Genomic DNA, 26,748 nt, shown 5'->3' on the forward strand with positions numbered 1-26,748 from the left:
CGGTGACACTGAGCCGGGTTATTGGGTACAGCCGGGGCGTGGGCACCTGGCTGTGCTGCAGCTCTCTCATGAATTTCACACTATTCATAGTCAGGGTGAGTGTGTGTGTGTGTAATATTTGGGGTGATGTTTCCTTCAGATGAGTGGTGATGTGCTGCTGAATTGGTTTTCTACCCTATCTTGGAATCACTGCCCTACGTCAATGGTATTTTTGTCACTGTGCAGAATATTGGATTATATTAAAGGTATTTGACTGTGGGGGCTGCTGGCTTTGTCCTTTGTTCCAGTCTTTTCCTTCCCATACAGCTCATAACAAAAGGCACTCTGAAACTGAAACAAACCCTGGAGCATGTGTTCTCTGACAGAACTCTCACTGTGGTGAGGTGGTTACACGGTTCCTGGTCATTTCAGCTCTCACAAGATTTCCCCTGACATCAGGTGTCAGACTGACTGTGAAGTCTGTAGATAGCAAATTGTGACATGAGCCTCCTTCCCTTTGCAGGGCCAGGGAACATGGTTTGCCCCAGCAAGGTTTAGAATGGACATTAGGGGTGTCCTCTGGCCACCGGTACCTGTAATTTGCAATCAGACCATGCAGTGACCAAGGATGTAAATGAAAAAAAATTAAATTTGGGGGTTTAAACAGACTGTTGTCAGGCCAAAGAGATTTGGGGTATTTCACTTCAAAAAACTCCCACCCCTCTATATCCACCTCATACACAAATCTGGCCTTCCCGTGCTGCTGCACATTTCCAAGAGCAGAGCTGTGGTTTAAGGCAGTGCTGTGCGGAAAGGGGATTGCTGAGCTGGCAGAAACAATTCCCAGGCGATTGATTCTCCAGCCAGCTCTGCGATGCCAGGAGGTTTCCTGCACAGCGAGCCCGTGGCCACTAGAGGTCCCTCTCAGCCCAGTCCTGAGCCTTCCTCACCATAAATCCATCCTTCAATCCCAAAGGGCTGTCCTCGTGTGCTTTCCAAAGGTGACCTGAGCCTTAAATACCGTGAATCAGAATTTTACAACTCCTTTCAAGGCTGTAAACTTAATCACGAAGGCGCTTAGTAGCAGGAAGGTGTGAGTGAGGGGTGGTGAGGAGCTGAGCAGTGCAGGCAGCTGTTCCGGGAGCTCACAGCTGGCTGCTCTAAACTGAGCCCTGAGAGGGGAACTCGCTCGATTGCATCAGACGGCAGAAGCTTGGTGTCCTGCCTGGACAGCAGGGTGTTGGGGAGGTCCTGGGTGATTTCTCAGGACTGGTGGCAGCAGCAGTAGGAGCCTGAACTGGAAAAGGAAGGCTGTGCTGTGTCTTCTTGTGCTGCTGCAGTGTGAGAAGAGCCTGATGTTTGCCAGTTGTGCTTTTATTTATTTTTTTCCCTGCATTTTCTGTACAAGCTTTTATGTAATGTAAATGTCTCAGAGACACCTGCTTCTTTGAGAGATATTTAATAAACCAGCTGTGGTACAACATTGCCTCTGGCAGCAAATTTAAATGTTTTTTTTTTGCCTTTTCAAGCCCCTCACTGGGTGTTTCCAGCTCTGCCCTGCTATTGCCCTTCCCGAGCCCTGCTTTGGGCTGCAGAGCCTGTGCCTGAGCCTCTGGGAGGGTTGTGGCTGCACTCCTGGGCTGTACTCTGGTGACACAGGCTGCTGCTGACTGATTTCAGGCCATGCAAACAGCTCTTGGGTGGAGCTGGGTACAGACTTCAGCTGGGGAGAAGCGTTTTGTTCCTGCTTTGCAAACCTGCAGCTGCTGCTGCTGCTGGGCAAGTGTAGATAAGGCACCAGGACTGTCCTGGAGCCAGGGATGCACCTCCCATTGCTGACACAGCTTCACTCCATGGCCTGCACGTTTAGTCACCTCCCTTTCCGTGGCTAAATGTCCTCCAGAGTTACGGCTGTGCCCTCCACGTGTCATTGACTGAAGGGTTTCTGACAGGGCTCGTCCTCCTGACCCCTCAGCCTTGAGATGAAGGAGGCAGGTCTGGAATCCCATGAGGAAAAGTGCAAGCCCAGCAAGGCAGTGATCAGTGCCTCGTCCTCCCAGTCTGCCTGATGCTGGGTCCTCTGTCCCATAAATGACTGGAGCACACATTTTTCATCCATGAGTATCCAGAGCAGCACTGGTGTTGGCTCACCAGCTCAGCAGCTCAGCTGGCTGCAGCCAGAACTCTCCCACTGGCAGTGGCCTGGGCACAGTCTGTTCTTCCTTAAATGTCCTCCTTATGGTGAAATCCTCCTCCTTAAACTTCTCCAGATTTATGTGAAGACCCACTTTTGCCCCCTCACCCTGTGAAGCTCTTTGCTGTACTGCAGGAGGCCAATCCCTCTCCTAGAACAGTTTTTTTCCTTTTGCATCCTTACCTGCTGCAGGGGTCTGCAGACACCGTGCCTGGCACACTCAGCTTGACAATGCTCTGAATTCAAGCCCAAGAAAGACCACACCTCAAACGAGGTTGGCTGCTCACTGTGAATCATGCAGAGCAACAACTTGACCAGTTTTTTTCAAGGGAGTTTTAGGGCCTGAAACTCCACAAACTGTCACTCCTGAGCTGGGGCCAGGTGTACATCCAGGCCTGTGTCTTATCCATGGACTTCTGCATGGCAAATCACACCTGTGTGAGGATAGCCCTGCCAGCTCCAGCAGCACAAAGCCAGTGGCCATGGGGCTGTGATGCCCTGCAGTCCATTTTCTGCAGCCAGCTGGCACAAGGGGTACACCTGCATTAGCCCTGGGCACCCCGGGCTTTGCCACAAGCAGCTGTGTCTGTAGAGCAGCACTCTGCAGCCACCCCTCCCCTCAGCTGGACAGCAGGACAACCCTTGGGCACTGTGCAGCAGTGGAGCTGGGCTGCCTTGCTGCCCCCACAGCCAGAATGTTTCAGTACTTCCCCAGGGCCACACTCAAACCAAGTTATTGGGGAAAGAGGCAGCAACGTCTCAGGGTTTGGAGTTACCCCAGGCAGAGAACTCCAGCACTGCTTCCCACAGGGAAGGGCTGTGGTGGGGCTGGAACCCTGCTGGGCAGCAGAATCCCCCCAGTTACCCACCCTTCAGACAGAGCCAGAGGAAAATGGATTTCAGCAGTTCCACAGCTCACAGAGATACTTGTGGATGCTCCTGTAAGGATCTGCCTAACAAACAGTCATAACCTCTCTCAAGATTAGGCTTTTCTTGCACTCCAGAACACCAGCCACAGCTCCTGCTCTTGTGGGACAAAGTATTTCCCAGAGTCATGACTTCCCTTGCAGCCCCCCATGGGCTGTGCCCCAAGGTTGACTCCAGCTCAGAAACTGAACTTCACAGTTCAGCTGAGTTCTCCTTAAGGACTGCAGAGCCATGGCCCCCAGAATTCCTCAGAGTGAGGGTCTCCTCAGGATGGCTTCCTTCCCAATGAGCAATAACAGACTCATGAACAGATTTTTGAAATTGCAGAAGTGGAAACCACGGGAGGAGTAACTGACTCACCGAGGAAATCTTATTAATGTGTTTGACAGAGCCCTGGGGGGGAGGCAGGGGCGAGTTATGACTTTCAAAGGCAGTGTGGGCACACCTCTCCAGACCAGCTGTCTGCCTTGTGCCCAGCCCTCTGACAGTGCTGGAGGTGCCTCCTGCTCAGACCAGTCTTTTGCTGAGCATTTCCAGCCTGTATTGAGGAGGAAACGTGCTACTCCTCTGGCTGGTGGGACCAGAGGTTTGCTCCAGCCTATTCCCTGGGTAAGGGCAACTTCCAGCTGGGTCAGATCCAGCCCCAGTTCCTGGGCTGTGCTGAGAACTGTTTGCAAAGAAGAGGGTCCAGAGCTGCCCATCAGAGGAAGAGGAAGGGCAGGCTCTTGTCCCACAAACCAGCACGAACACGCTCAAGGCAGGAGCTTTTGGCCTGGTTTGCTCATGACCTTTGTCGTGTGTGTCCCTCAGGCAGCCAGAGCCTGCTTGCCAGGGCTGGATCTGTGTTTCCTTGTACACACAAGGGCGCACTCCAGTCAGCCCCTGCCCTGCCTTTACACTGGTTTTCTCAAGTAAGGGATGTTTTTAGGAGTTTAATATTTAATCCGCACCCTACTGAAGAGGAGGACTTGTAGAGGTTACAGAAGCCTGGGAGATGGCTGCTCAAGGTCCTGGTCCTGCCCAGGCTCTGTGTGGTTCCAGCCTGGGGGGTTTTTAGAAGGGCAGTGATGTGAAATCTGTGTGAAAAGCCTTGCCAGGGATGGTGGAAGGCACGTGCCTTGAACATACCCCTCCAGGTAGGAGAAATGCACTGCAAGCACAGGGAAGAGGGAAAATGGGGAAGTTTTGAATTTCTGGGCAGTTTTCTGCAGAAACACACTACTCTGAGCAGGAGCAGCCATGGCCAGCAGTGAGCCCTTGTGGCCCCAGGCACTGCCACAGCAAGGCCGGTCCCCATGGCCACACCCAGGCTGTGGGATTAGCTCTGTTCCCCCTTGTGCGTGGGATCAGGGTCTCCCTTCTCCCAGGGCTGCAGAAATGGGGATTATCCAACAGGTCCCACTTGATGCCTGGAGCTATCCACTGTCCCCTGTGGACCAGCCCTGCCCTGAGCCCAAACAACCCTGGTGTTCTCCAAAGGACCTTGTCCTGAGCTCATCCCCCCTGCTGCTGGTCCCTCACTCTCACCAAAACAACCACGATGGATCTGTCCTGAGAGCCCTCGGGGGCCAAGAATTCCTATATCCCAACCCCAAATGTTCCCTGCTGCCCTTCCTGCAGGCTGTGCCATCCCCAGGGCTCCTGGTGAGATCCAGCACATGGAGCTGCTGTCTCCCACCCAGCAGCCCCAGGTGGGAGCTCCGAGCCCTCAGCTCCCAGTGGGATACAAAGATCTCCACCCAAGGGCTGCTGCAGCACCTGGAAGTTTCCCTACAAACATGGAAATGGGGAGGGGGGCAGGACCACGAGGGTGAGAAGGGAGCAGCAGTGGCTGGGGCGAGGCAGTGCCTCAGCAGATATTACTAATACACATGTACAGGCATTCTGAAATAACAGGCTATTCCTGAGCTCAGCTCCCCCATGTGATCCTGACTGTGTCAGCTGAGGGGAAGAAATCTCTGTGTGGAAGAAACGGCTGTTCCCTGGAAAGGGCTGGGGCTGTGCAGGCCATCCCTTGCCCCTGGGCTCAGCCAGCCTGGAGCCAGCCGGGTGTGAGGGATGGTGAGGACAGAGCCTTGTGTGTCCTGGAGGGAAGATGGAGGAGGGACCAGACTGGGATTTGGTTGAGGTGTTTGGCTGGGTGGAAGCTGCCTGTCCTGGTCTTAGACAGGGGCTGCAGTCTAATCACAGTCCCACTGTGCTGGAGGGAGGTGTCCACCCTTTCCCAGCAAACACCAAGAGTGTCCAGACACTTCCTCACTCCGGGGAGAGGAGGGTGTTGGAAGAGGAGAGTCCAGAGCAGGACCAGGACATCGTGTGGCTGCCACACTCGCCCCAGCTGCCACAAGTTCCCATCAGGGACTGAAGGTGCTGGTGTTCCCCCCTTTCCCAAAAACAAAGCTGGTTTTATGCCCACTGTAAAACCTCTTGGTTGTTCAAACCCCCAGAGCAGTGCTGGAAACACACGGTGCCTGATTGTCCTTTTATAGTTCCCTGGGCTTCCTGCCACGTCTGCCCTTATCTCTGGCTTTCTGAACAATGCCTAAACTTTCTGAACTAATAAATAAAATATATAAAATATGTAAAATCAGCTTCTTTTAATCCGTCCAACACATGCTGCCCTTTGTACTTGGGGGATATGGCAGAAAGAGGAACCACTTGTTTTCATATCTCCCCCACATCTTTCCACTGAGTCTCCTCTGCCTCTTCCCCTTTTCTGAGCCAACATCCCTGTGTGATCTTTTGTCATCTGCAAACATTCTTGCCCTTTTCAACTGCAGCCACTGAACTTTGCCATCTTGGCTGTGTCTTCTCCCAAACTCAGTGATCAGTGCAGCCGCGGCTCTGCCCCAGCACGGAGCCCAAAGTGGAGCTGCCCCTGCAGCAGGCAATGCCTGCAGAGCCCCTGAGAGCTGCCTGTGCTCAGCAGTGGCCAGGGGCACCCGGGCTGGACCAGCCACAGGGTGGCCACAGACCCAGGGCAGGGCCATCCCTGTGCTGGGGACAGTCCTGGGCTCCTCATGACAAAACACTGAGGGGCTGGAGCAGGTCCAGAGAAGGGAACAGAGCTGGGGAAGGGGCTGGAGGTGTCCAGGGCAGGGAACAGAGCTGGGGAAGGGGCTGGAGCAGATCCAGGGAAGGGAACAGAGCTGGGGAAGGGGCTGGAGGTGTCCAGGGCAGGGAACAGAGCTGGGGAAGGGGCTGGAGGTGTCCAGGGCAGGGAACAGAGCTGAGGAAGGGGCTGGAGCACCAGGAGCAGCTGAGGGAGCTGGGGAAGGGGCTCAGCCTGGAGAAAAGGAGGCTCAGGGGGCCCTTGGGGCTGGACTTTTGGCAAAATCTTCTGTTTTTTACTTCTCTGTCCTGTGAAGGCAGGTCTAAAACACCATCTCCTGAGGACAGGCGTGTCCCTGGTGCAGGGACCAGCACTTTGGTCTGCAGACCCAGGGGAGAAGGCAGAGATGGGGCAGAGCCCGAGAGCTCAGAGCCGGCCACAGGGTCTGAATTTGGGCTTTGGGTGAGCATTTCTTCCAGCCCAAGAGGAACAGAAACTCTCACTGGCAGAGCTTTTCCTGCATTCTTGTAGTCTTACCAGAGTTTGCTGGTTGCAGAGGAGGTGCCCGAGCTTTTGGGAAACAGCCCCCAGTGGGAACAGATGTCACCTCGTCCCCACATCAGCCAACTGTCCTCCTGCCACTGGGACATCTCACAGCGGAGCTTGGAGGAGAGGAACTGCCTGCAAGGGAGACAAACCCAGGAAACACAAAAATTACTCTAAAAATAAAAGTCTCGTGCCTTTTTGCCCGGCAGCAGCTCCAGGGGCAGCCTCGGCTTTCCCCAGCAAACCCAGCGAGGAAACAGCCTGAGAATTCCCTAACAGTGTTGGGAAAGATGGGACAGGAAGAGCTTGTGGATATGATTGCCTGGCCACAAATCCTGGAGATGTAAAAGCTGTGAGTGAAATAGAAATGAAATCCAGCTCTGAGATGTGATCATGGCAGGCAGGAAGACGGGGATGAGCTGGAGATGGGTGGAAGGACAGAAAACAAAAGGAGCCAAGGGTGCAGCCCCTCTCCACCCTGCCAAGGCATCAGGGAAAAGGTGGATGAGAAAAGTCTCTTGAGAGTTTAGAATACGGGATGATGTGGGGATAGAGCAGTTCTCATGGGCAAAGTCTCACACCGGTTGGTCACTGTAAAGGGAAGGGACCTGAAGTTTCTCTCCAGGACGTTGTTTCTCTGTGTGAGGTCTAATGGGATTAACATCCCAACAGACTGGGAGTAACCCATAGATATCTAGAAAGATAAAAGGCCATCCAGGGAACATCAGCAACATCTACCAACATCCACGCCAGGCTCTGCCTCTGGCAGTGCTGGAGACATCTCTGGGAAAAAAAAATCGAAAGATGGAGATCCAGTCAACGTGGGAGAGGAGGAGATTCAGATCCAGCAGGAAACTGAACACTGGGGGTTGCTCATCTCTGGACCAATGGACCTGGAAACAGCGCACCTCCATGGATTTGGACTGTATAAAGTTTGGGGAAATCTTGTAAAAGCGTGTGCCATGGAATGATTCTCTCTGCGCCCCCGGGTTGTGTGTTCATGAGATGATTTCTATCTCCCATCCTGGCCAGAACAACATTCTGGCCAGATAATAAAGCAATGCCTTCATTCTCTAACATAAAAACGTCTGTTGGAGGGTTTTGTGTTTCCCGCAGTTTGGGTGACCCCAGGGCAGCAGGAAAATATCCACAGCACCTTCTCCCCCAGGCAGGAGGGTCCCAGTGCCCCCCAGGCTGGCTCAGGGCTCTCTGTGGGGTGGTGCCTGTCGTGGCTGTGGGAAGATAACAAACCCTGCCTGCACCCCGAGCCTCTGGCAGGAAAAACCCGTGTCTGGGGGGCTCCACTGCCAGACCAACCTGGGTTTGTCCTCTCTGGGTGTCCCTGCAGGAGCCTGGAGCACAGCCCACACAGCTCCCCGTGTCCTTCCCACGCTGCAGCCTCGTCTCACCATCATCGTCTCTCCAAAATTGCTTTTCCAGGATATTCCAGCTGTCCCAGGCCCAAAAACCAGGGGTGGGGTTTGGTGGGAGGTTGCTGTGCTGGCTCTGTGTGTGTGTCCAAGGGTGCAAAGGTGCAGTGTGGGGACAGGCTCCGTGCTGGGAAATCCACACTGAAATACAGACTGTGTGACTGGGCACTGAAAACCCACACCAGCACGGCAGGTGCAGCAGGGGGCTGCTGATGGGGCAGCCCATGCAGAGCCCATCCAATGCCCAAGGAATCCCTGCCTTTTCCACGGGTGAAGGTAGAGCCAGACAGTGAAGCCACGATGGAGAGACTCTCCCAATCCAGCAGCAGGAGCTGCACGACTTCCACCAGTCACTATGGTAACCCAGAGCAAATAAATGCTATTTTCACAGCACCTCACAGAACCTCCCCGTGGGAAGCCCTGGCTGGTCCCCACGGCCAGCTCAGGGCTGGGAGCCAGGATGGATGGCCTGGGGAGGGAGGGATGGAGACCAGCCCCGCAGGGTGTGGTCCTGGAGAGGCCCTGAGGGAGCATTTCAGGAAAAAATATGGCAGAAAAAACCCCAACTTTGGTCTCCACACCATTCCCAGGAGCTTAAGAAACTGTAGGAAGGTGGATATTTTCCTGGCTGCATTCACACAGAAGGATGGTGCGGAAAAGGGGAAGATGAGAGGGTTTATATAGGACAGGAGAGTGCTGGACAGAGAGATGAGAAGGGAAAGGGATTAATTAGATCAGGGGAGATGAGGATGGGATAGGGGATGGATAGGATAGGATGGGATGGGATAGGATAGGGTAGGATAGGATAGGATAGGATAGGATGGGAAGGATGGGATAGGATAGGATGGGATAGGATAGGATAGGATAGGATAGGATAGGATAGGATAGGATAGGATAGGATAGGATAGGATAGGATAGGATGGGGTCAAAGGCTGCTGATTGCCTCATCAGGAAGTCCAGCACTGGGAAAATCCCAGGTAGGGGTTAACGGCTCAGGGTGGGCAAATAGAACAAGAGAAACCCCATTTGCAAATGGCCCAAAGTCCTGGCTCAGGGAGGGAGGAGGAGCAAGGGGATGGGATGAGTCCTGCCCTGTGATTTCCCGGAGACTCCGCAGGAGACTGAATGAGGAAATGCTCCACAGGGTTTGCTCCATGAGGAAATGCTCCACAGGGTTTGCTCCATGAGGAAATGCTCCACAGGGTTTGCTCCATGGCTCTCCAGTGTTGGCTGCCGTGGCCAAGGGCAGTGTATCCACTGCCAGACCTGCAGTGGAAATGAGAATTTCTCATTCCCAATCCCAGCACCAGCTCAGCTCCACTGAGTCTGCCAGACCTCCAGACCCAAAGGTGCTGTCACTGGTATCTAAACAGCCCTTCCCCTCCTCTGGCCCAGGTGGGCTTTGTGCATCCTCCTGTCCTCTCACCCCACCAGGTACAGCCACACCTGGGCCAGCAGGGGGGCTCCGGGGGCACCTCAGGAGGATGGATATGGTCCTTCTGTTGGCCTGGTCACTCCAGGGTGGTGTGGAGAGAGTGAGGAGGACTGGCCAGCCCCTGGGGGGTGAAAGGAGGTGGATGCTCCTGTTTCCAGCACCCAGACCTTCCCTCTGTGCAGACTCTGTGTTTGGCAGTGGGAACCATGCTGACTCCACCACAACTTCCATGGCTCCACCTGGGGAGGAGGAGGCCGAATAAATAAACACATGCGGCAGGGAAAATGTAAAATGCGATGTTTTGAAAGGAAATTTTGTTGCCAAGAGCTTAAAAAAAAAAAAATAAAATCCTCGCTGTGAACCAGCAATTTCGGGTGGAACCCAAACAGTTCATTGGACCTGATGGAGAACTGAGGGCCAGAGACATTGAGGGAGTCCCAAATGAGGAGCGTGGGAGGAGGAGGGAGGAGAAGAGGGTTTGGCTCAAGGTGTTTGACCACAATGTGGGGGTGAGGAGACTCCTGGTGTCCAAGGGGTGGAGGGAGGGAATCTCTGCCCTGGGGCCCCAGTGCTCAGCCTCTCTGGAGACAGACAGCCCCAAAGCTCTCCAGCACAACTCGTGAGCTCAGGGCCACAAAGCAGCTCTTTGTTGCCGGGATGGGCCCTGGCTGGCTGATGGGGCAGGGATGGGCTGGATGGTCCGTGGGAATCCCCCAGAGAGGGGCACTGGGGCCGGGGCTGGCACAGGAGGAGGAGACAGCAGCACCCTTTAGGGGCCCCTAAAATCCACCCTGGGCCCCAGGTCCCTGCTCCAAATATCGGTTCTGGTGTTGCTCCAGTCTGATGGTGCCCTTGGGGCTTTGAAGCTCTTGCCCAACAAAACGACAGCTCCCATCACCCAGGGATAAATCCCCTGGGGCAGATGTCTGGGTTATCCCTGCCAGGCAGGATGCTCAGACCACTCTCTGTCTGGGCTCTGCACCCTCAGGGTCCCTCACTGCACCAGGCTGGGCGGGCACAGTGCTGGGAGAGATGTCACCCCAGGGGACGGCCCTGGCAGCGTGGCCAGAGGAGCCCAGTGAGCCCAGGGGGGCACACACCTGAGCCCAGGGGGCACACACCTGAGCCCAGGAGGACACACACCTGAGCCCAGGGGGCACACACCTGAGCCCAGGGGGGCACACACCTGAGCCCAGGGGGACACACACCTGAGCCCAGGGGGGCACACACCTGAGCCCAGGGGGGCACACACCTGAGCCCAGGAGGGCACACACCTGAGCCCAGGGGGGCACACACCTGAGCCCAGGGGGCACACACCTGAGCCCAGGGGACACACACCTGAGCCCAGGAGGACACACACCTGAGCCCAGGGGACACACACCTGAGCCCAGGAGGACACACACCTGAGCCCAGGGGGCACACACCTGAGCCCAGGGGGCACACACCTGAGCCCCAGAAGGGTTAGATCCAGCCCAAACTCCAGCCCGGGGAAAGGATGGGCCAGAGGCTGGTTGTCAAATCCAAGGGAGCAGATCAATGGAGAACTCCAAGAGATGCCACTGGAGCCTGGGGGATGTGGAGTGCAGGGGCTGGAGGCCCCTAGAGGGGACCCCGAGCCCAAAAGGCCCCCTGGGCACAGCTGAGGTCCAGGGGAAGCCCAGGACAGGTGACCACAGCTCAGGACACAGGGCCCTGGCAGGGAACAGGGAACAGCACAGCACAGGGCAGGGCAGGGCAGGGGACACAGGGCACAGGGGACACATGGGACACAGGGCACAGGGGATGATGCATTATGCGGCACACAGACACTGGGGCCAGGAAACGGGGACACGGCAGAGGGACGGGACACACGGACGGGAACACGGGACACACGGACACCGCACCAACATCCCGGCCCGGGGCAGAGCCACCGCCGCGTGGGCGGGGCCGCGCCGGGACACGCCCCTTTATGCTAATGAGAGCTGAATCACGCTCCGCGGACCGCGGCCGCCGGGCAGGGCGGGCTCACCGGGGCGGCGCGCAGGGGAGAGCGGGGGGGGGATCGGTGCCCGGAATTCGGCGCGGCCGAGCTCCGCCGCCGCCAGCGGGGGCGCGCGGGGGATTCCGAACACCGTTAATCCTCGGTGGCGGCCGCGCCGCCAGAACGGGAGCGGGGCGACAGGGGAAGGCACGGAACGTGAGGAACGGCGTCCCCCCTGTCCGGCGAGTGGTTTGCGCCGAGGGCGGGGCGGGCGGGGGCGGCGGGCGCGGTCAGGTGACGGGCGGGCGGCCGCCATTTTGTCCTGCGGAGGCCGTATTTAGGGCGCAGCGCGCACGCCGCCCTCACTCCCGCCGGGACGGAGCTGCCGCGCCCCGGGCCCACCGCCGCCCGCCCGCCCCGCGCCCCGGCCCCGGCTCCCTCCGCCCGGCCCGCCCGCTCCCGCCGCGCCTCCGCCATTTTGTGGCCGAGCATTGCCCGCCCAGCACCGGCGCCGCGGCGGAACTTTCCGCCTTTCCCCCGCCCTTCCGAGCTCCCGGTCTAGCGGCGCCCCGGCCCGGCCCGGCCCGCGCAGCCATGTCCTCCAGCGGCAGCCCCGAGTACGCCTCCTTCTTCGCCGTGATGGGCGCCTCGGCCGCCATGGTCTTCAGCGGTGAGCAGCGGCCGGCGGGGCGGGGAGGAGAGCGGGGTGCGGAATTCCTGGGGCTCTTTACCTGGCGGGGGCCGGAATTCCCGGGCCCGGGGCGCCCCCCCCGCTCCATCCGGGCTCTGGGGCGGCGGAGGGTCCGCGCCGGTGACGTCACCGCCGGCGGAGCCCCCGGGGCCACGTGACTGCGGCGGGGCCGGGCCGGTCCCTCCCGGGGCCTCCGAGCCGGGCCGGGTCCCCGGTGCCGCCTCCCCGAGCCGGGCCGTTCCCCCTCCAGGGGCTCCCGGGGCCTCCTCCCCAGGCCCTGCTCTGCCCCCGGGGCTCTGCCCGCCCTGCCCTCCGCGCCGGCGCCTCTCCCGCTGTAAATCGGACGTGGCTGCTCTTTAACAGTCCCCGGATAACGCCAGGCCGGCCTTTAACAGGGTTGAACATAAACGTGCGGGCGGTCCGCCTTAGGGAGACGTGGATGCCACTGCGGGCGGTGGACGAGCTCCTGAGCTGCCCCAGGAATACCGGGTAAAGCCGGGGGCACCGGGCAAGCCCCGCTCCCCACCCTCCCTCTGCGGCTCCGGGCACGGCTCAGTGCGGTGTGAATTGGGTCATCCTGCGGCACCGCTCTCCCCACTGAGGGAGCTCAGATGTAGGGGCTGTAAATGGTGGTTTACACCAGAAAGACCGTCCTTTAATGCCTTGTTAAACCTTCTCCTGTTAACCCTCCTGCGAAAGGCGACTGCTGTGCCCTGATGGGTGCAGATCTGCTGTTCCTTTTTTGCGATATAAAATAGGGAAGGATTTAGCTGGGGTTTTTTTTTTCCCCAAATGCAGACGTCACAGTAACTGGGAATAAAACAATTAGGGACCAATATGGCTTTCCCTTCTGAAGGCTGTAGCCCGTGTCTCCACAGACTGACTGGTCTCCATCTCCCACCTCCTTTGGCTCCCTTCTGGTATTGAATTGGTATAGATCAAACTGTTGAGGTGCTGCTGAGGGATCTCATTGTGTTAATGTGGCCTTTGGGAGGGTGGCTGGGTCTGCAGGATGGCTTTGGGGAAGCTGCTCCTGATTGATGAGTGTGGGAGATGAAATCAGGCCAAGAGCCAAGTGGGCAGTGAATTAGAGCTGGAGTTGGACAGGAAGCTGTCTGGCCATGCTGGTGTGGGCACCATGGGCTGATCCCACACAGGCTGTCTTTGTGACTTTTAATTTTTGATAAAACAAGAGTTTGGCTGGCTGTGTTTAGTCTTGCTGGGTTTGTACCTGGTGGGGGGATGCAGATGTTGGTGCTGGGGGCAGTCAGTGGCCTCCTGACACCCTGGATTTCAGACATTGTGCTCGAGCTTGACAGGTTTTCCTGAAAACCCAATGGTTGAACTGCCACAGGAGCCAGAGCTGGGACTGCTGACCTGCCTGCCCCTTGGCTGGTGAAGAAATGGAGGAAGAAACCAAGACCTGGTTACTTGTTGGGCCAAAAATAGTCAACAGTTCACTGCATTTTGCAAAGTGGTCCTAACTAGTGAACCTTCTTTGCAAGGAAGGAACTGTTGGTTTGCTCTTGCAGAACGGCTTTTGGGAGCAGAAGAACATGGCAGTGTGGCTTTAGACACCAGATCTGTGACGTGTGAATGTGCCTCAGCTGAAATATCAGCGAGGGATGCGGGCTTGAGTCAGCGCTTTAGCAGGAGTTTGGAGTGGTGCTGGCGTGCCTGAACCAGCAGGGAGGCTGTTCCTGGAGGCTGCAGCACGGCAGCACAGTGCAGTGAGATGGCTGGGGGAATGCACAGTCGGTGTGTGAGCTGTTGGTGAGGGTTTGGGGTCTGTCATGGGCAGCCCTTGGTGAGGGGTCCCTGGTGCAGGGTCAGCTCTTGGCTCAGTGAGCCCAGAGCTCTTTCCTGGCCTCAATAATGTAATACCAGCAGGTCTGAGCTGTGCAGTCCTCTTGCCAGGGCCAGGGATGGGTTCAGGTGCTGGACAACAGGTTGTAGATACTGCTGATGGGAAATGGTTTCTTAGATGTGACTGAGTGAAGTGGTTTGTATTTCTAAGGCAAAACGGCAGAGATGTTAATGTAGGATAAACTAAAGCTTGTAGTGTTGTGTAGCTTTTGTAAGAGGCATCACAACATGTTCTGATGTTAGTTGGTAAAAAAGCACCTTGATTTTGAAGTAAGGAGCTAAACCTGGACAAACAGTGTAAAACTCTAAAATTGTCCTGGATCAGTGTTAATTAGTGCAGTGATCATGTCTGACTCATGCCGTATCTAAAGATCACATTCCTGTGGAGCTTGTATGTGTTTCTAGTAAACATGTTCAGGTTCTGTACTGTCCAGGCTGGTTTGATGTGAAAACAAGCGACTTGGGGCAGGCCAGTGTGATCTGTGAGCATTACTTGCTGATGGTAAATAGATAGCAGAGCTCGTTCTGGTCAGCAGAGACAAGAGCAGGCTGCTGTGACCTTGGCCATCTTTGAGCCTGTCTGGTTATTTGCAGATTAGAACTTGTTCTCGTTGCTGCAGTTCCTTATTTCTGTGTGTGAGATGTGGTGGCTCAGGGTCAGGTGCTGCTGAATGATTAAATGATTGTGGCTTTTTCATGTGATTCGGGCACACCAGAATGGACGAGCGTGGTGTTGGTTCTGTGTGTGCTGGTGCTCTGTGCGGAGCTGTCACAGGTGTGTCCACTGTGCCCTCCATGGTGAGTTGTCCTCAGGCCTAAATTCCAACTGGGCATTCAGTGCCTTCAGTATCTGCTGCACTGCCAACCAGCTGGAAGATTCCTCATGAGGAGAACTTTAGCCAGCAGTGTTAAATTAGTCCTGTCTTCTAATTTTTGCTGCAGAACCAATTAAATAGTACTTTTCTTTTAAATGTGGACTTTAGATATTACAGTAATTGGTTGGGTTTTAAGGGACCTCCATGGTGAAATAGCAGTCTCAGAACATGTAGCTTGATGCAACTGACAGCCCTGCACAGTCTGGTTCTGGAAGGCATCGTGACTATAAACAACTTGCATCCTCAAAGGCAAATGGCATCTGTGCTTCCCAAAATACTGTCTGGGAGGTGGAACAGGAGAGCTGCTTGCAGGTAAAAACGAAATGGCAGAGTGCAGCTCAATGTAATTTTGCTCCAAATGGGGGTGCTTGTGCTGTGGGCAGGTGTGTGAGCCACCAGCCTGTCTGCAGCAGAGATTAGCTTAAGCCTCGTCCTCAGCAGCAGGTGAGGCAGGGATGGCTCAGCCCTCCGTGCTGTGACAGAAGTGAGGTAGGCGATATTCCCGCAGCTTGAGCCTGAGGGAAGGCATCTCAACAAGGGCATCATTTCCTCTCACTAAATGCCAGTCTTGGGAACATCTGAAAACGAGTTGAATCATCACAATAAGCCATTGGCTCTGTAGAACGTGGCTGAAGCAGTTCTGCTGCAGTTTGTGCTGTGGCTTTGTGATGGATCCCCGTGTCACCCTGGAGCTGCTGCACAGCCTGCAGGTGCCTCCCATCTGCTGGGAGCACTGGGAGAGGCAGTGGACATGCATGACAGCTGCCTCAGGATGTCTTAGTCCTTTTTTCCTTCCTAGAACTGGCCTCTCCCATCTCCAGAGCCTGCCTGCTTGCACACAGGCTTTGCAAGGTGAAAACATCCCAGGCTGGCCAGGCTGTTGGGTGCTCCTTGAAGCACTGGGTACAGCAGTGTGTGCTTCTCCAGGAAGGCATAACTGCTGCACTTGCTTCCCTTGGACTGGGGATCCTGTGAGCACCCAGGGGATCCTGTGAGCACCCAGGGGATCCTGTGAGCACCCAGGGGATCCTGTGAGCTCACTGGGGATCCTGTGAGCACACTGGGGATCCTGTAAGCACACAGCTGTGGGTCAAGCTGCTCTGGCCACAGGGGTGTCTGCTGAGTGCTCTGAGCCCCCTGAGACCTGCTGATTGGGAAGGGATCTTATAACACACTGTTCTGGCAGTCAGTACCTGGAACACACTGGTCACCTTTAGGTGATGAGAGGGAGCCTCTGTGATGATAAAGATATGTGACAAGTGGCTGGATGGACCCTGCTGCTTGCAGGATAAGCCTGTGCTCCATGGTATAAGTGCTTTATTTACCATACTTACAAAATCAAAGAACGGTGTGTTGTGTCAGACAATCTAGGGTGCCAATTGAAGCAGCTCTTGGACAGTGGACTGGCAGATCCTTTTTTTTTTTTTTTTTTCCTTGGACTGCTGTTATTACAGCAATGTCTCAAGGAGCTGGTGGTTTTTTAATTTCTCAGATGTACTGACCCAAGAGTGAAAGGCCTGCCAGTCTTGGGGAATTTCTGGTAATGCTATAGGCTGGCAGTGCCAGGCCTGGTGGAAAAAATCCCAAATCCTTTCATTACATTATGGAAGAGCAAAAAGCTGTCCCTAATCCTGAAACAGGTGACTCACTGAAGGGTTCAGAGTCTACAGGTTCCTGTAGGGCAGCTTCCTTCTTTACCCCTGAGGTTTTCACTGGGGAACAGGTTTCAGCCAGCGTGATGGGAATTTGCATAGGCTCAGCACAGTTCCCCTGACAGCTCCTCTGTTCCGTGCAGATGCTCCTGGGCAGAGCTGCGGGGTTTTTCCAAGAGTATCCATTACTGTAACCTGAGGTAGAGCTGTTAAATGTGGTGGGGTGGGAAGGGCAGTGCCAGCCTGTGGGAAGCAGCCTTTTTCTTTGGAAGTGCCCGGGTTTCTGGCATGGCAAAACAAGGACTGTACTTGACCTGGATGTCCCCTCTAACATTTCTCCAGCCTTTTAAGAACAGCCTGCTGAGGGGTGAATAGATGTTGTTGGGTTGGTGTCTGTGTGCTCCCAGGGAAGCCTGCCTGCTGCAGAGGGCAGCCCATTTGATAATGATTAGTTTTAAAAGGCTCCAGATGTAAGTCCTTGTCCCAAATGGTCTTTCATGCTTGCTGTGATGGTAACCAGTGGTGTCCTAATAGGAAATTTGATTTTTATTACTGGCTCACTCCCAGTGTAGGGGAATTCTTCACATGAGTTCTGAAAATCTGTCACATGCCATGTGGAAATCTGCTTTGTTATGGTGGGACATGGGAGGGATCCCTGGCTCTGAATGGACTAAATGCTGCTGGTATGTGGCTGTTCCTGAGTCTGTTCCTGTCTGAACGTATCGACTGGTGAAACTGGATCTGTGCTACTGGATCTCCTTGGAAGACTCTTACAGCCTCTTTCTCTATCAAGGGGGGACTTGCATCTGACTTAACTGCAGGATTACTCCTCTTGGTCTGACCTGAGTGAGCACAGTCACCTGCTGGAGCTGGGGAAGGTGGGTCTGGTGCTGGGACTGCCCTTGGTGTGAGGAGCAGGTGCTGGCAGAGCCCTGTGGGAAGACTGTGACCAGCCTTGAGTTTTTGACAGTACAGCCTGTCCAGTGAGTGTCCAGCTTGTACTTGATCCTGGAGCTGCACTGCCTCACTCCCTCTGCTGTCACTTTTAAATCCTCATCCCTGAGGGAGGGCCTTTTACCCCCAGCACCAGTACATAAATCAGCTCTGGGCTGTGAGTTCAAGGAGTAAATGAAGTATTTCACAAGGGAGTTAACCTCTGAAACAGGCTGACTGGGAGTAGATGGTCTTGAGTGATGTGCATTGAAATGACTCTGTATTGTAACACCATTGAACTTCCAAATGGCACAATTCCTGATAGGAGACCAACATGAATACCTTCTCTGGGGAACCAGATAGGTGGAGTCCTTCCCCACCTGCCAGGTAAATGTTTTGACAGGTCTGCCTGTTCAAAGGTAGTGTTTGGAGCTGCTTGGTCTGGATGTTGGAGGTCAGGGAGCTGGATGAGCTGACACAAAACCCAGAGGTGCCGCTCTTGCCCCATTCCCAGTGTGTGCCACAGAGATCTCTTCAACCCCTGTTCACCAAGATTTTGGAAAACATGTCCTTCCAATCCATCAGGGATATTTAAATGTAGCATATGAAGTATAGGTGCTTCTGTTGTTCAGAGCTGGTGAAGGTGTGCAGGAACATTGTCCAGGGTGTCCATAGCTCAAAACTGAGGGGCTGTGCTGTGGTGGGAAGCTGGTATTGTCTGCCAGCTTGCCTGTAATACTGGGATAATGCCAGAGATGCAAGGACAACTCACCAGGCTGGTGAAGTGCTGTAAAGCTGCCCTGTAAGGTGCTGGGGATGTCTCTTGGCTGAGGTGGTGCTAAAGGCTTCCTTGGCAGCAGATGTGCCAAGCTCTGTGTGGCCACCATGGGAGTTTAGTGGAGCTTCAGTGACATCTAGGGCTGTCATGTGAGGACTAGTGAGCATAAGCTTTATTTTGAACTGTGTCAAAAACAAGTTTAGGGCATAAGATCTGGGCTTTTAACTGGGAACTGAAAACTTGTGCTGCACTGCCCTTCCACAAAAGCTTGAGCAAGCTGTCTTTCTGTAATGGGTTACAAAATCACCTTCTCCAATACCATTGCATTAATTGCAACACCCTCGAGTAGCTTCACGCTTGGAGGAAATGATGACTGGTATAAATTTGAATAGTGAACTTCCCAAATGAGCTTCTGCATTTTTTGAGAGGTTTGTAAAAGATTGCAGACAGGAGAAGTGGTTTCTGCTAATTTCCCTACCTAGGGTAGATAGTGGAACCAGGACTCAGGCTTAGTTCCATCCATTAGAAGTTGCTTCATCCAACAAAAATAGTTCCTAGTTCAAGTCAGTGATTTCTTCCTCGACTTCCTAAGGGCTAGACCCTGAACAGCCATCACTGAAATGGATGACTAAATCCATGTGCTAATTTCCAGGTTCATCTTATATTTGCAGATAGAACCTGCTCGTGGCTCAAGCTTCCTAAGTAGAAAAGCATATATCCAGACTCCTCCAAATACCTCCCAGTAACTCTGTGGGACAAGGCATACAATCTCACCCTTGGGTACTGGTGTAAGGCAGTTACAAATATTTGTGGAACAAGCAGGTCTCCCTTGGAGAAACCTTGGTTCTCTGTGGGTGGAGCAAACTCAACTATTAAGGCTCAGAACAGTACAAAGACTTTAAATGGCCATGGTTTAAATGCACTCCAGAGCCTTTTAGAACAGATGCAAGAACATTTTCTTGCCAGATAGGACTGAACTCTGAAGACAGTCTTGATGGTGTCAGAAAAGGAGATTGGCTGCTCTTCCATGTGCCTGTCTCTGCTGCTTTGAGAACTTCCTCTGGCTGGCAGTTGGCATGCATGTCACCTCTGGGTGATGGTGAATGCAGTAGGAAGCTCTGGAGTTCCCAGAACACTCCCCAGTAAGACTGGAAGGAAAGGTGTCTTTTCAGGTACTGCAGAATCAAAGAATGAGGTATTTGAGGAAGCTTCTGTGAGACTAACACGATGTTTTCAAGGCAGGAGTTACTTTGGGGCAGTGCTTTGTACTCTAACAGCAGGTCTCAGGTGCAGGTGATAACCCCATGAGTCTGTGCAGGTCTCTGCAGGGTCAGGTGTTGACAGAGATGGTGAGTGAACCTTGGGTGTAAGGTGGTTGTGGTCCTCTATAACCTACAAGCCAACTCCTCTTTATGGTTCCGGTGGTTGGATTGATAAGTGTTGGGACCCAACTCCTTCCCAGGTGAGGCCACCCTCTCCATGTGCCAGAGCTCTTCTCCAAGGAGTGATGTGGAGCAGTAATATTTGAGTTGGTTTCTGTCTCAGTGTGTCTGATGGAGCTGCAGTGGCACATTTAACTCCAGAGCCAAAGCACAGGGAAATGGGCTCTGTGGGAGAACAGGCCCCATGAAGGAGGTCTGTGCATCTGAGCTCAGTTCAGGTGGCCCAGCTCACAGCTGTGTTCTGCTGGGGTGTCCACATGTTTTGTTGAGCCCTGCGGTGTGGACTGTGGGAGGGCACAAACACTGGAGTTCCCCTTGGGACTTGGGGTTGTGGCCCCTAAGCAGGGGCATGAAGAGCTGCTGGGGTGTGCCCTGCAGTGGGGCTGGCCTGGGAAGATGTTCTGCTGTCAGTAGGATTTGAACAGCACCTCTTACAGGACTCTGGGGAGGTCACTTCCTCCTCCCTTAGGGTGGTATTCCTGGCTGTCAAGTGACTCTGTTAGTTTTGCACAATCCTTCCTTGTGCTGACTTAGCTGTTCTAACTGCAGCCTGCTGAAAGAAATGGTATCTGGGGATGTGTCTAATGCATTTTTTTTTTTTTTTTTCTCTTCCAGCCTTGGGAGCTGCATATGGAACAGCAAAGAGTGGCACAGGCATTGCAGCCATGTCTGTCATGAGGCCTGAGCTGATCATGAAGTCCATCATCCCCGTGGTCATGGCGGGGATTATAGCCATCTACGGCCTGGTGGTGGCTGTGCTCATTGCCAACGCCCTCTCCCCTGAGATCACGCTATTCAAGTGAGTTGCTGTACCTGGGGGTTCTGTTTTAGACTGTCCTGTCACAGTTTGATGCTCTGTGTGTGGGTGGTTTTGGCTCAAGGCCCCTGGAAGGGCTGGCAGTGTTTAAATGCTGCTGGGCTTGCCTTAGGAGCATGGAGTGGACTCCAGCTGTCCTGCTGGGTGCCTCAGCCCCAGAGGAGCTGCCTGCTGAGTTGGCTGTGCTGGCTGTCACAGATCAGTGGACATCCCACTGCTCAGGGGGTGGGGCTCTGGCTTGAAAGAAACTCTTTACAGGCAGCACTGGGATAAGAGGCAAAGCTTATGTCATGATGCCAGACTCTAGACCTGGATCCACAGGTGTTTCCAATACTGTCTAAGTAGTTCTACTGTTGCCTGGGAGATGCAAGTGAATAATTAATATTGCTTTTGCTTTATGTGCTGGTAAATCAATCCTTGAGCTATACATCAGGCCTCTATAGCAGCTACAGTCTGAAACTTAATCTGCCTTTGGCTTCTGAGAACAGCTGGAGCTGGTGTGATTGAGCCCTCCTGGAATTAAACAGTGCTGCTGAAGTGTGACAGGTGTCTCTGCTGCTGTACAGGCTGTGCCTGTGAGCACTGTGCTTGGTCTAAAACAGCAGATACCAAAAGGCCCTTTGCAATTACCAGGTGGGCAGACACTGATGGGGACTGCTCCTCAGAACTGCTCTCCATGGAAAACCAGACCATTCCTGCCCAGCTCCTGCAGTGCAGGACACCTGCATGTGCTGTGGCTGTGTATAAGGTTGCTCAGGGTTGGAGATGAGCAGCTACTCACAGGGTGCACAGCACTGTGGGGCAGCCATTGCTGCAAGTGCTGTAAGTGCTGCTGTGACAGCACACTGAGCCTGCTGGTGAACAAGGTAACTCAGTTTGGTGTGTGAGCCACACATGAGCATCACCTGAAGATCCTTCACTGCTGCCTGTTTCCTTAAGTATCACAGTTGGGAGTCCCAGTAGGTCTGCTTTGAGACACACTGGGCTTGTTGAAAGAGTTAAGGGGCTTAAGACTTGGTGTTCCTCGCCACTGAAACTGTTGTGTCTGTCCCACAGGAGTTTCCTGCAGCTGGGCGCCGGCCTGAGCGTGGGTCTCAGCGGTCTGGCCGCCGGCTTCGCCATCGGCATCGTGGGCGACGCGGGTGTCCGGGGCACGGCGCAGCAGCCCAGGTTATTTGTGGGGATGATCCTCATCTTGATCTTCGCTGAAGTCTTGGGTCTCTACGGCCTCATTGTTGCCCTTATCCTCTCCACGAAGTAAATGTTGCGGTATGATGTAAAGATGTAACAAATCTACGTTTAACAAACAAACAAACAAAAAAAAAGCTCCAGAATGAAAATGGTTTCTCCAATGTGTACAGTTGTCCCAATTTGGTAGTTGATCTCTTGTAAATGCGCAATATATGTTAGTGACTCGTCTGTCCTGTGTGTACTTCAATATTAACTTGGATGGGCTGCTCCAAGCCTGCTGCATGGCTTGGGGTGGCCCGTGTGCAATTTTCCACCCATTGCTGTTAGTATTTTATGTATAAATATGAACTAGAAATGTAATTTTTTCTCTTCACTGGATGTTTATTTATAAAAGACTTGACATGTTCATACATCTATGGAGCAAGGATTTTCAATTTCCCATGCTATATATTAATCTTATATATAGGTAGATTACACTGTGGGGTCAATTGTAAGTGCAGAGAATTCCTTGGATGTAATTTTGATTCTAAAGATTGCTGTAGTGTCCTGGTATTGGAGTATGAGAATTTTGTGTTTTATTACAGCAATTGTCCGAAACACTCCCGTGTTTCAATAGTAACTGCGTATGCTTCGGCATCAGTCGTGCACCCAGTGTTGGGTTACAAACTTCTACCATGTTTCCAAATAAAACTTCCTCACTACATTGCGGTAACGAGTCCCTGGCTCTGATTTCCAGCTGTGGCTGCTCCTTTGGGAAGAGGGCGAGGTGCCTTGAGGGAGGCAGGTCCCTGAAGTGACTGGGCAATGTGCTGGTCCTTTCTCCTGGGCTGTGCCACTATGGTTCCCAGCTGCTGCCACGAGTCACATTTGTGGTGAGCAGGGATGCAGGGCTGTGCTCACCTTGATCACATCTGGTTCAGTGTGATGATGCTCTGTAACCAGCCTGCACCAGGGGCCAGGGAGAAGGGGTGCAGGCTACACCCTGTGACCAAGAGAGGAGCCCCTTGTCAGGAAACGAGCAGCCTGTCCTTGTGCTGGCCCTGCAGAAGCTGAGCTGCTTGGAAGCTGTACTGTGAACAGTAATTGCCTCTGAAGTGCCTCAACAATAGTCTCATCAACAAAATGGCTTCAGTCAAGAACTTGTATTTTTATCTTTTAAATCACAGCCATTTAAGCTGGGAGATTCTGCTGCTGCAGCTTCTGAGTGCTGGAGCAGCCTCCTCTGGCCTGAGGATTTGAGTACTGCCAGGCTTATATGGGAAATATGTGTTGGACCATTTCAGTGGTAGAGCTTGGTCCCAGTTAACACTAGGAGGTCTGTAGCTTGAGGAGCAGAGCCAAATCTTCAAGCCAAAATGTTACTACTCAGACACCTGGTGCTAGCAGTGCTTTTGGCATCAAACCAAGCTGATCCCTGTCGAGGGATGTGTCACCTGGTTGGCAGTGAAAATGTGTATGTGTATTTCACACAGGTACCTGTTCAGCGAGTGGTGCAAGTACCATAAAGTGCTGTGGGCAGAACACAAGGAGTTCACTGAAGCTGTTTGAGGCTTCTAACCTGGCAAAGATGTTGCCTAGCCCAGGCCTGGTGCCACTGTGTGCATCTTCTGGGTGTTCAGGAGACTGTAGCTATGAGCCAGTCCTCCTGTCAGGGTCAACAATAATTATTAACAAAGGAATAAGACTTACTTTTTTGCTGCTTGCTAAAACTGTGATCTCTCTGCTGTCACCTCTCAGTGGGCTGGAGCTGGGCTGGGCTGGTTTTGCCTGGGAAGGGCTTTGTGCCCCAGCAGTGTGAGCAGAGATGGTGGTGGGGCTGTGCAGAGCTATTAGCTGACTGATGCCTGCTGAAACAGTGGTGGGGGGAAGGAAAAATTCCTGCTCTGAATGGTTTTGGTCATTCTTTCATCAGCAAAAATAATAGGCTAAACATCCGAATTAGGCTTTCCCCAGGGGTCATAGAGGTTTATGGAATCTGTGGATTAATTGTGTCTCACACTGACTGCAGAGGTCCAGTCTGACAGCTGGGGGGTGGATCCCAAACCCAGGCTCTGGAGAGGATGCTGCATCCAGCTTGCAGGTCTGGTGAGGAATTGAATTTGGCAAGTTGAATTATGTGGGAGGATCGGAGAGGGTCCTGGCTGGGGCTGCAAATATGTTTAACATCCAGTTTTACCTTTTATAAGGGGACCCTACTGCTAGTCTTTCTGCCAGTGTGAGTAAAATTGCATTTAAAAGAGCAGCTAAATACTCTCATCTCTAAGAGCAATTAGTGGTTGAAAGGCCCCGTTCCAATCAACCCTAAGGTCCCTTGTAGGTTGGTGACATCGTGCAGAGACAGTTAATAGATGTTTGCAGAACCAATGCAGGGAAAATCCCTTCAATGGCATTTTGCTTCATGCCTTGGAACACGAAGCCTTTGTCATTAATATATAAACCCCTGCAAGAACAGGGCTGGGGTGAGCGTGGATTGAGGGAGGAGCACTTTGTGCCAAGTACCTGCAAATACACCCAGAGTCAAATTAACAGTCTGCACATGCTGCCTCAGCCTTCAGTGATGCTCTGAATCCTCTGTGATGACTCCCGGCTGAAAAATCACATTTCAAATCCTTCACTGTTACTATTGCATCAGCACCTTTCTGAGATGATTTGGGGCATTAAGAATATGAGGGACTTTTGTGATTTTTGAAATTCCTTTAGCGCCAGGAGCATGGCAGTCAGAGGCAGCCCCAGCCGGCAGGGATCCACTAGGTGGTTTGGGAGAGGGGAAGGGAGGGGCTGTGCCGGCACAGCCGTGGAGATTCTGTGCTCTCTGCGTGGCTGGGAGCGCTGCAGTGAGTCAGCCCTGCGGAGAGCAGAGCAGAGGAGTGGGGCCTCTGCAGCAGCAGCGGCACAGGGACGGGGCCATCTGCAGTCAGTGCAGGCTCGGGGAGCTTCAGGACCCGCTGCCAGCACAGACAATGCCTCCACAGAGCCTGCTGACCTTGTTCTTTGTTAACCCATTCACACGGGGGTTTGTTTTTTTTGTTTTTTTTCAAAGGCTGCAATTATTTTTTCACTGCTGTTGGAGAAGCATTTTTAAGTGTCAGGATTTTATCTGTGATTGCTCAGAGATTGGCTTTCCTGGGGAGAGCTGGCTTACAGACAAGCATATTAACCTGTAAAAGTAAATAACCTTTGGGGAAATAAAAATCTTGTTATGAGCAAACTGACCCCAGAAACCAAGTGGCTGTTTTCAGTTACAGAGTAACAGCAGAGCTAATGACTGCAGCTCTCAGTAAACCTTGTTTCCTTCCCGGGCTGGCCGGGGGGATACTGGCTGTGGGGCATTCTGCTGTTTGCAGCCAGTAGAACTGTCCAAACCATCATTGTGCTCAGGTGAGAGTTACTTGTCTCTGGTGCACAGGACTTGGAATCTCTGACCTTAGTTTTACAGCTGTTAACCATCTTTTTCTCTTGACATGATTAAAATTAAACCCAGAAAAAAATCTTCACAAAGCCACTTACCCTGGAGTGGGAATTTTCTGTTTCAGGGTCAAAGGATTGTGTCCCAAAATGCTTCTCCATTTTTTGTTCCTGCTAAAGCTAATAAATGCTGTTATTTTTTCTGCAAGACACACTTCACTGAGCTCCTGAGAGCCACAGCTTTGCAGCTCATACCAGTGGTTTTCAGCCAAGCTGGTTCTTGTGTCACAACACAAAAGCACACAGGGAAAAATCTTACCTTGACCTTGCAGTGTTTTGGGGCCGAGGTTTGGGGTGCCCACAGTGTATCCACAGGGTACCTGCAGACCCCTGACAGCTCTCTCTGACCTGGGAGAGCACAAACTGGGCAGGATGCAGCTCCTGGAGAGCTGGTGGCTTGTCTTTGCCATTTTCCTTTTGCTGAGGGACGAGCTGCCCTCAGCACAGGATCAGGTCTGTCTCTTCATCAAGGGGATACCAGGGACTGTGTAAGTTCTGGAGCCTTTTCTGGCACTTTGGACTGTGCTGTCTATGCTGTTAACACCTGTGCTTTCTTCCTTTGCCTTTGGCAGAGGGGAAAAGGGCGACTTGAGTGGCAAGAGAGTGAATTCAGCCATCCTCTCCTAATTGGGTGCATGAGGTAGGCTGAGGACAAATCTCGGGGAATCGTGTATATTCCCAAAGCTGAAAGTTTGTTTTGAGCAGCCTCCATGGCTCCTGTGTGCCTTGGGACAATTCCTTACTCATCTTTGTGAATGCCTGTGCAAATCAGAAGACAGGGCTGTGTTTTACCAGCCCCTCATGCAGCAGCAGTGCTGGCCCAGCCCTGCTCCTGCAGCTGCTCCATGTGCTCCCAGCTCCTCCCAAGTGCGCAGGCAAAGCTGCTCTTGCTGCCAGCACTGAACCTAATTTGGGAATTGAGCCAGGTTAAAAATAGCTCAACCTGAAGGAAAAAAAAAAACCCACGTTTTACTAAAGAAACGCCTGTGATTCCCTCTGCCTGTTACTGGAGCAGTGCAGAGAAAGAACATGGAATTATTATTAGAGGAGTATGCAATGTTGGTGATGCAAGATGGGGTGAATTTAATGCTGAGAAATAAAAGGAGAACATCCAAAGGAGTAAGACTGTAGCAGCACATGCCATAAGCTGAGCTGTGTGACATACCTGCAGCAGGAGGAGCAGATTCCCATTGCCTGGCACAGGCTGTTCAGTTCTCCCAGCAGAGCAGGCAGGAGGTCTCAGCACTCTGCTCCAGGTGGGCACTGGCAGCCTGAGGAGGCCTGGGGTCTGGAGGGTTCTCAGGTGAAGTTCTGTCACTGCTCTGGGCTGGCTCCAGGGGGATATTTGTGGTGGGTGTTCCTGTCTGTGCAGTCAGTGTTTGCCTTTGCCTCAGCATCTCCTCCACTGCCAGCTGAAGTTACTGTCACAGCCCTGTCAGCTCCTGTGTTCCTGGGGAAGGGGCCTGTTTTGGCCACAGGCAGTTTGGGTGCCATACATGCCTTCTGACATCCAAA

The 26,748-nt window shown here is 53.3% G+C and overlaps 1 protein-coding gene across 1 annotated transcript; it reads left to right on the top strand.

Moving 5' to 3' along the window:
* The first annotated feature begins 12,003 nt into the window (after positions 1-12,003).
* Positions 12,004-22,483, top strand: ATP6V0C (ATPase H+ transporting V0 subunit c). Its single transcript, XM_083872786.1, has 3 exons — positions 12,004-12,193; positions 20,376-20,559; positions 21,634-22,483. The coding sequence occupies exons 1-3, from the start codon at positions 12,118-12,120 to the stop codon at positions 21,836-21,838; spliced, it is 465 nt and encodes a 154-aa protein (XP_083728912.1). The 5' UTR covers positions 12,004-12,117; the 3' UTR covers positions 21,839-22,483.
* Positions 22,484-26,748: the final 4,265 nt, after the last annotated feature.

The sequence above is a fragment of the Zosterops lateralis genome (assembly GCF_965231275.1).
Source record: "Zosterops lateralis genome assembly, chromosome: 15".
In the NCBI taxonomy this organism is placed as follows: Eukaryota; Metazoa; Chordata; class Aves; order Passeriformes; family Zosteropidae; genus Zosterops; species Zosterops lateralis.

Bases quoted from the DNA above. Each gene is read 5' to 3' on its own strand.
- ATP6V0C (XM_083872786.1), top strand. From the start codon at position 12,118: ATGTCCTCCAGCGGCAGCCCCGAGTACGCCTCCTTCTTCGCCGTGATG. The intron at 12,194-20,375 runs GTGAGCAGCGGC...TTTCTCTTCCAG, and splicing joins GGCCGCCATGGTCTTCAGCG to CCTTGGGAGCTGCATATGGA. The intron at 20,560-21,633 runs GTGAGTTGCTGT...TCTGTCCCACAG, and splicing joins CCTGAGATCACGCTATTCAA to GAGTTTCCTGCAGCTGGGCG.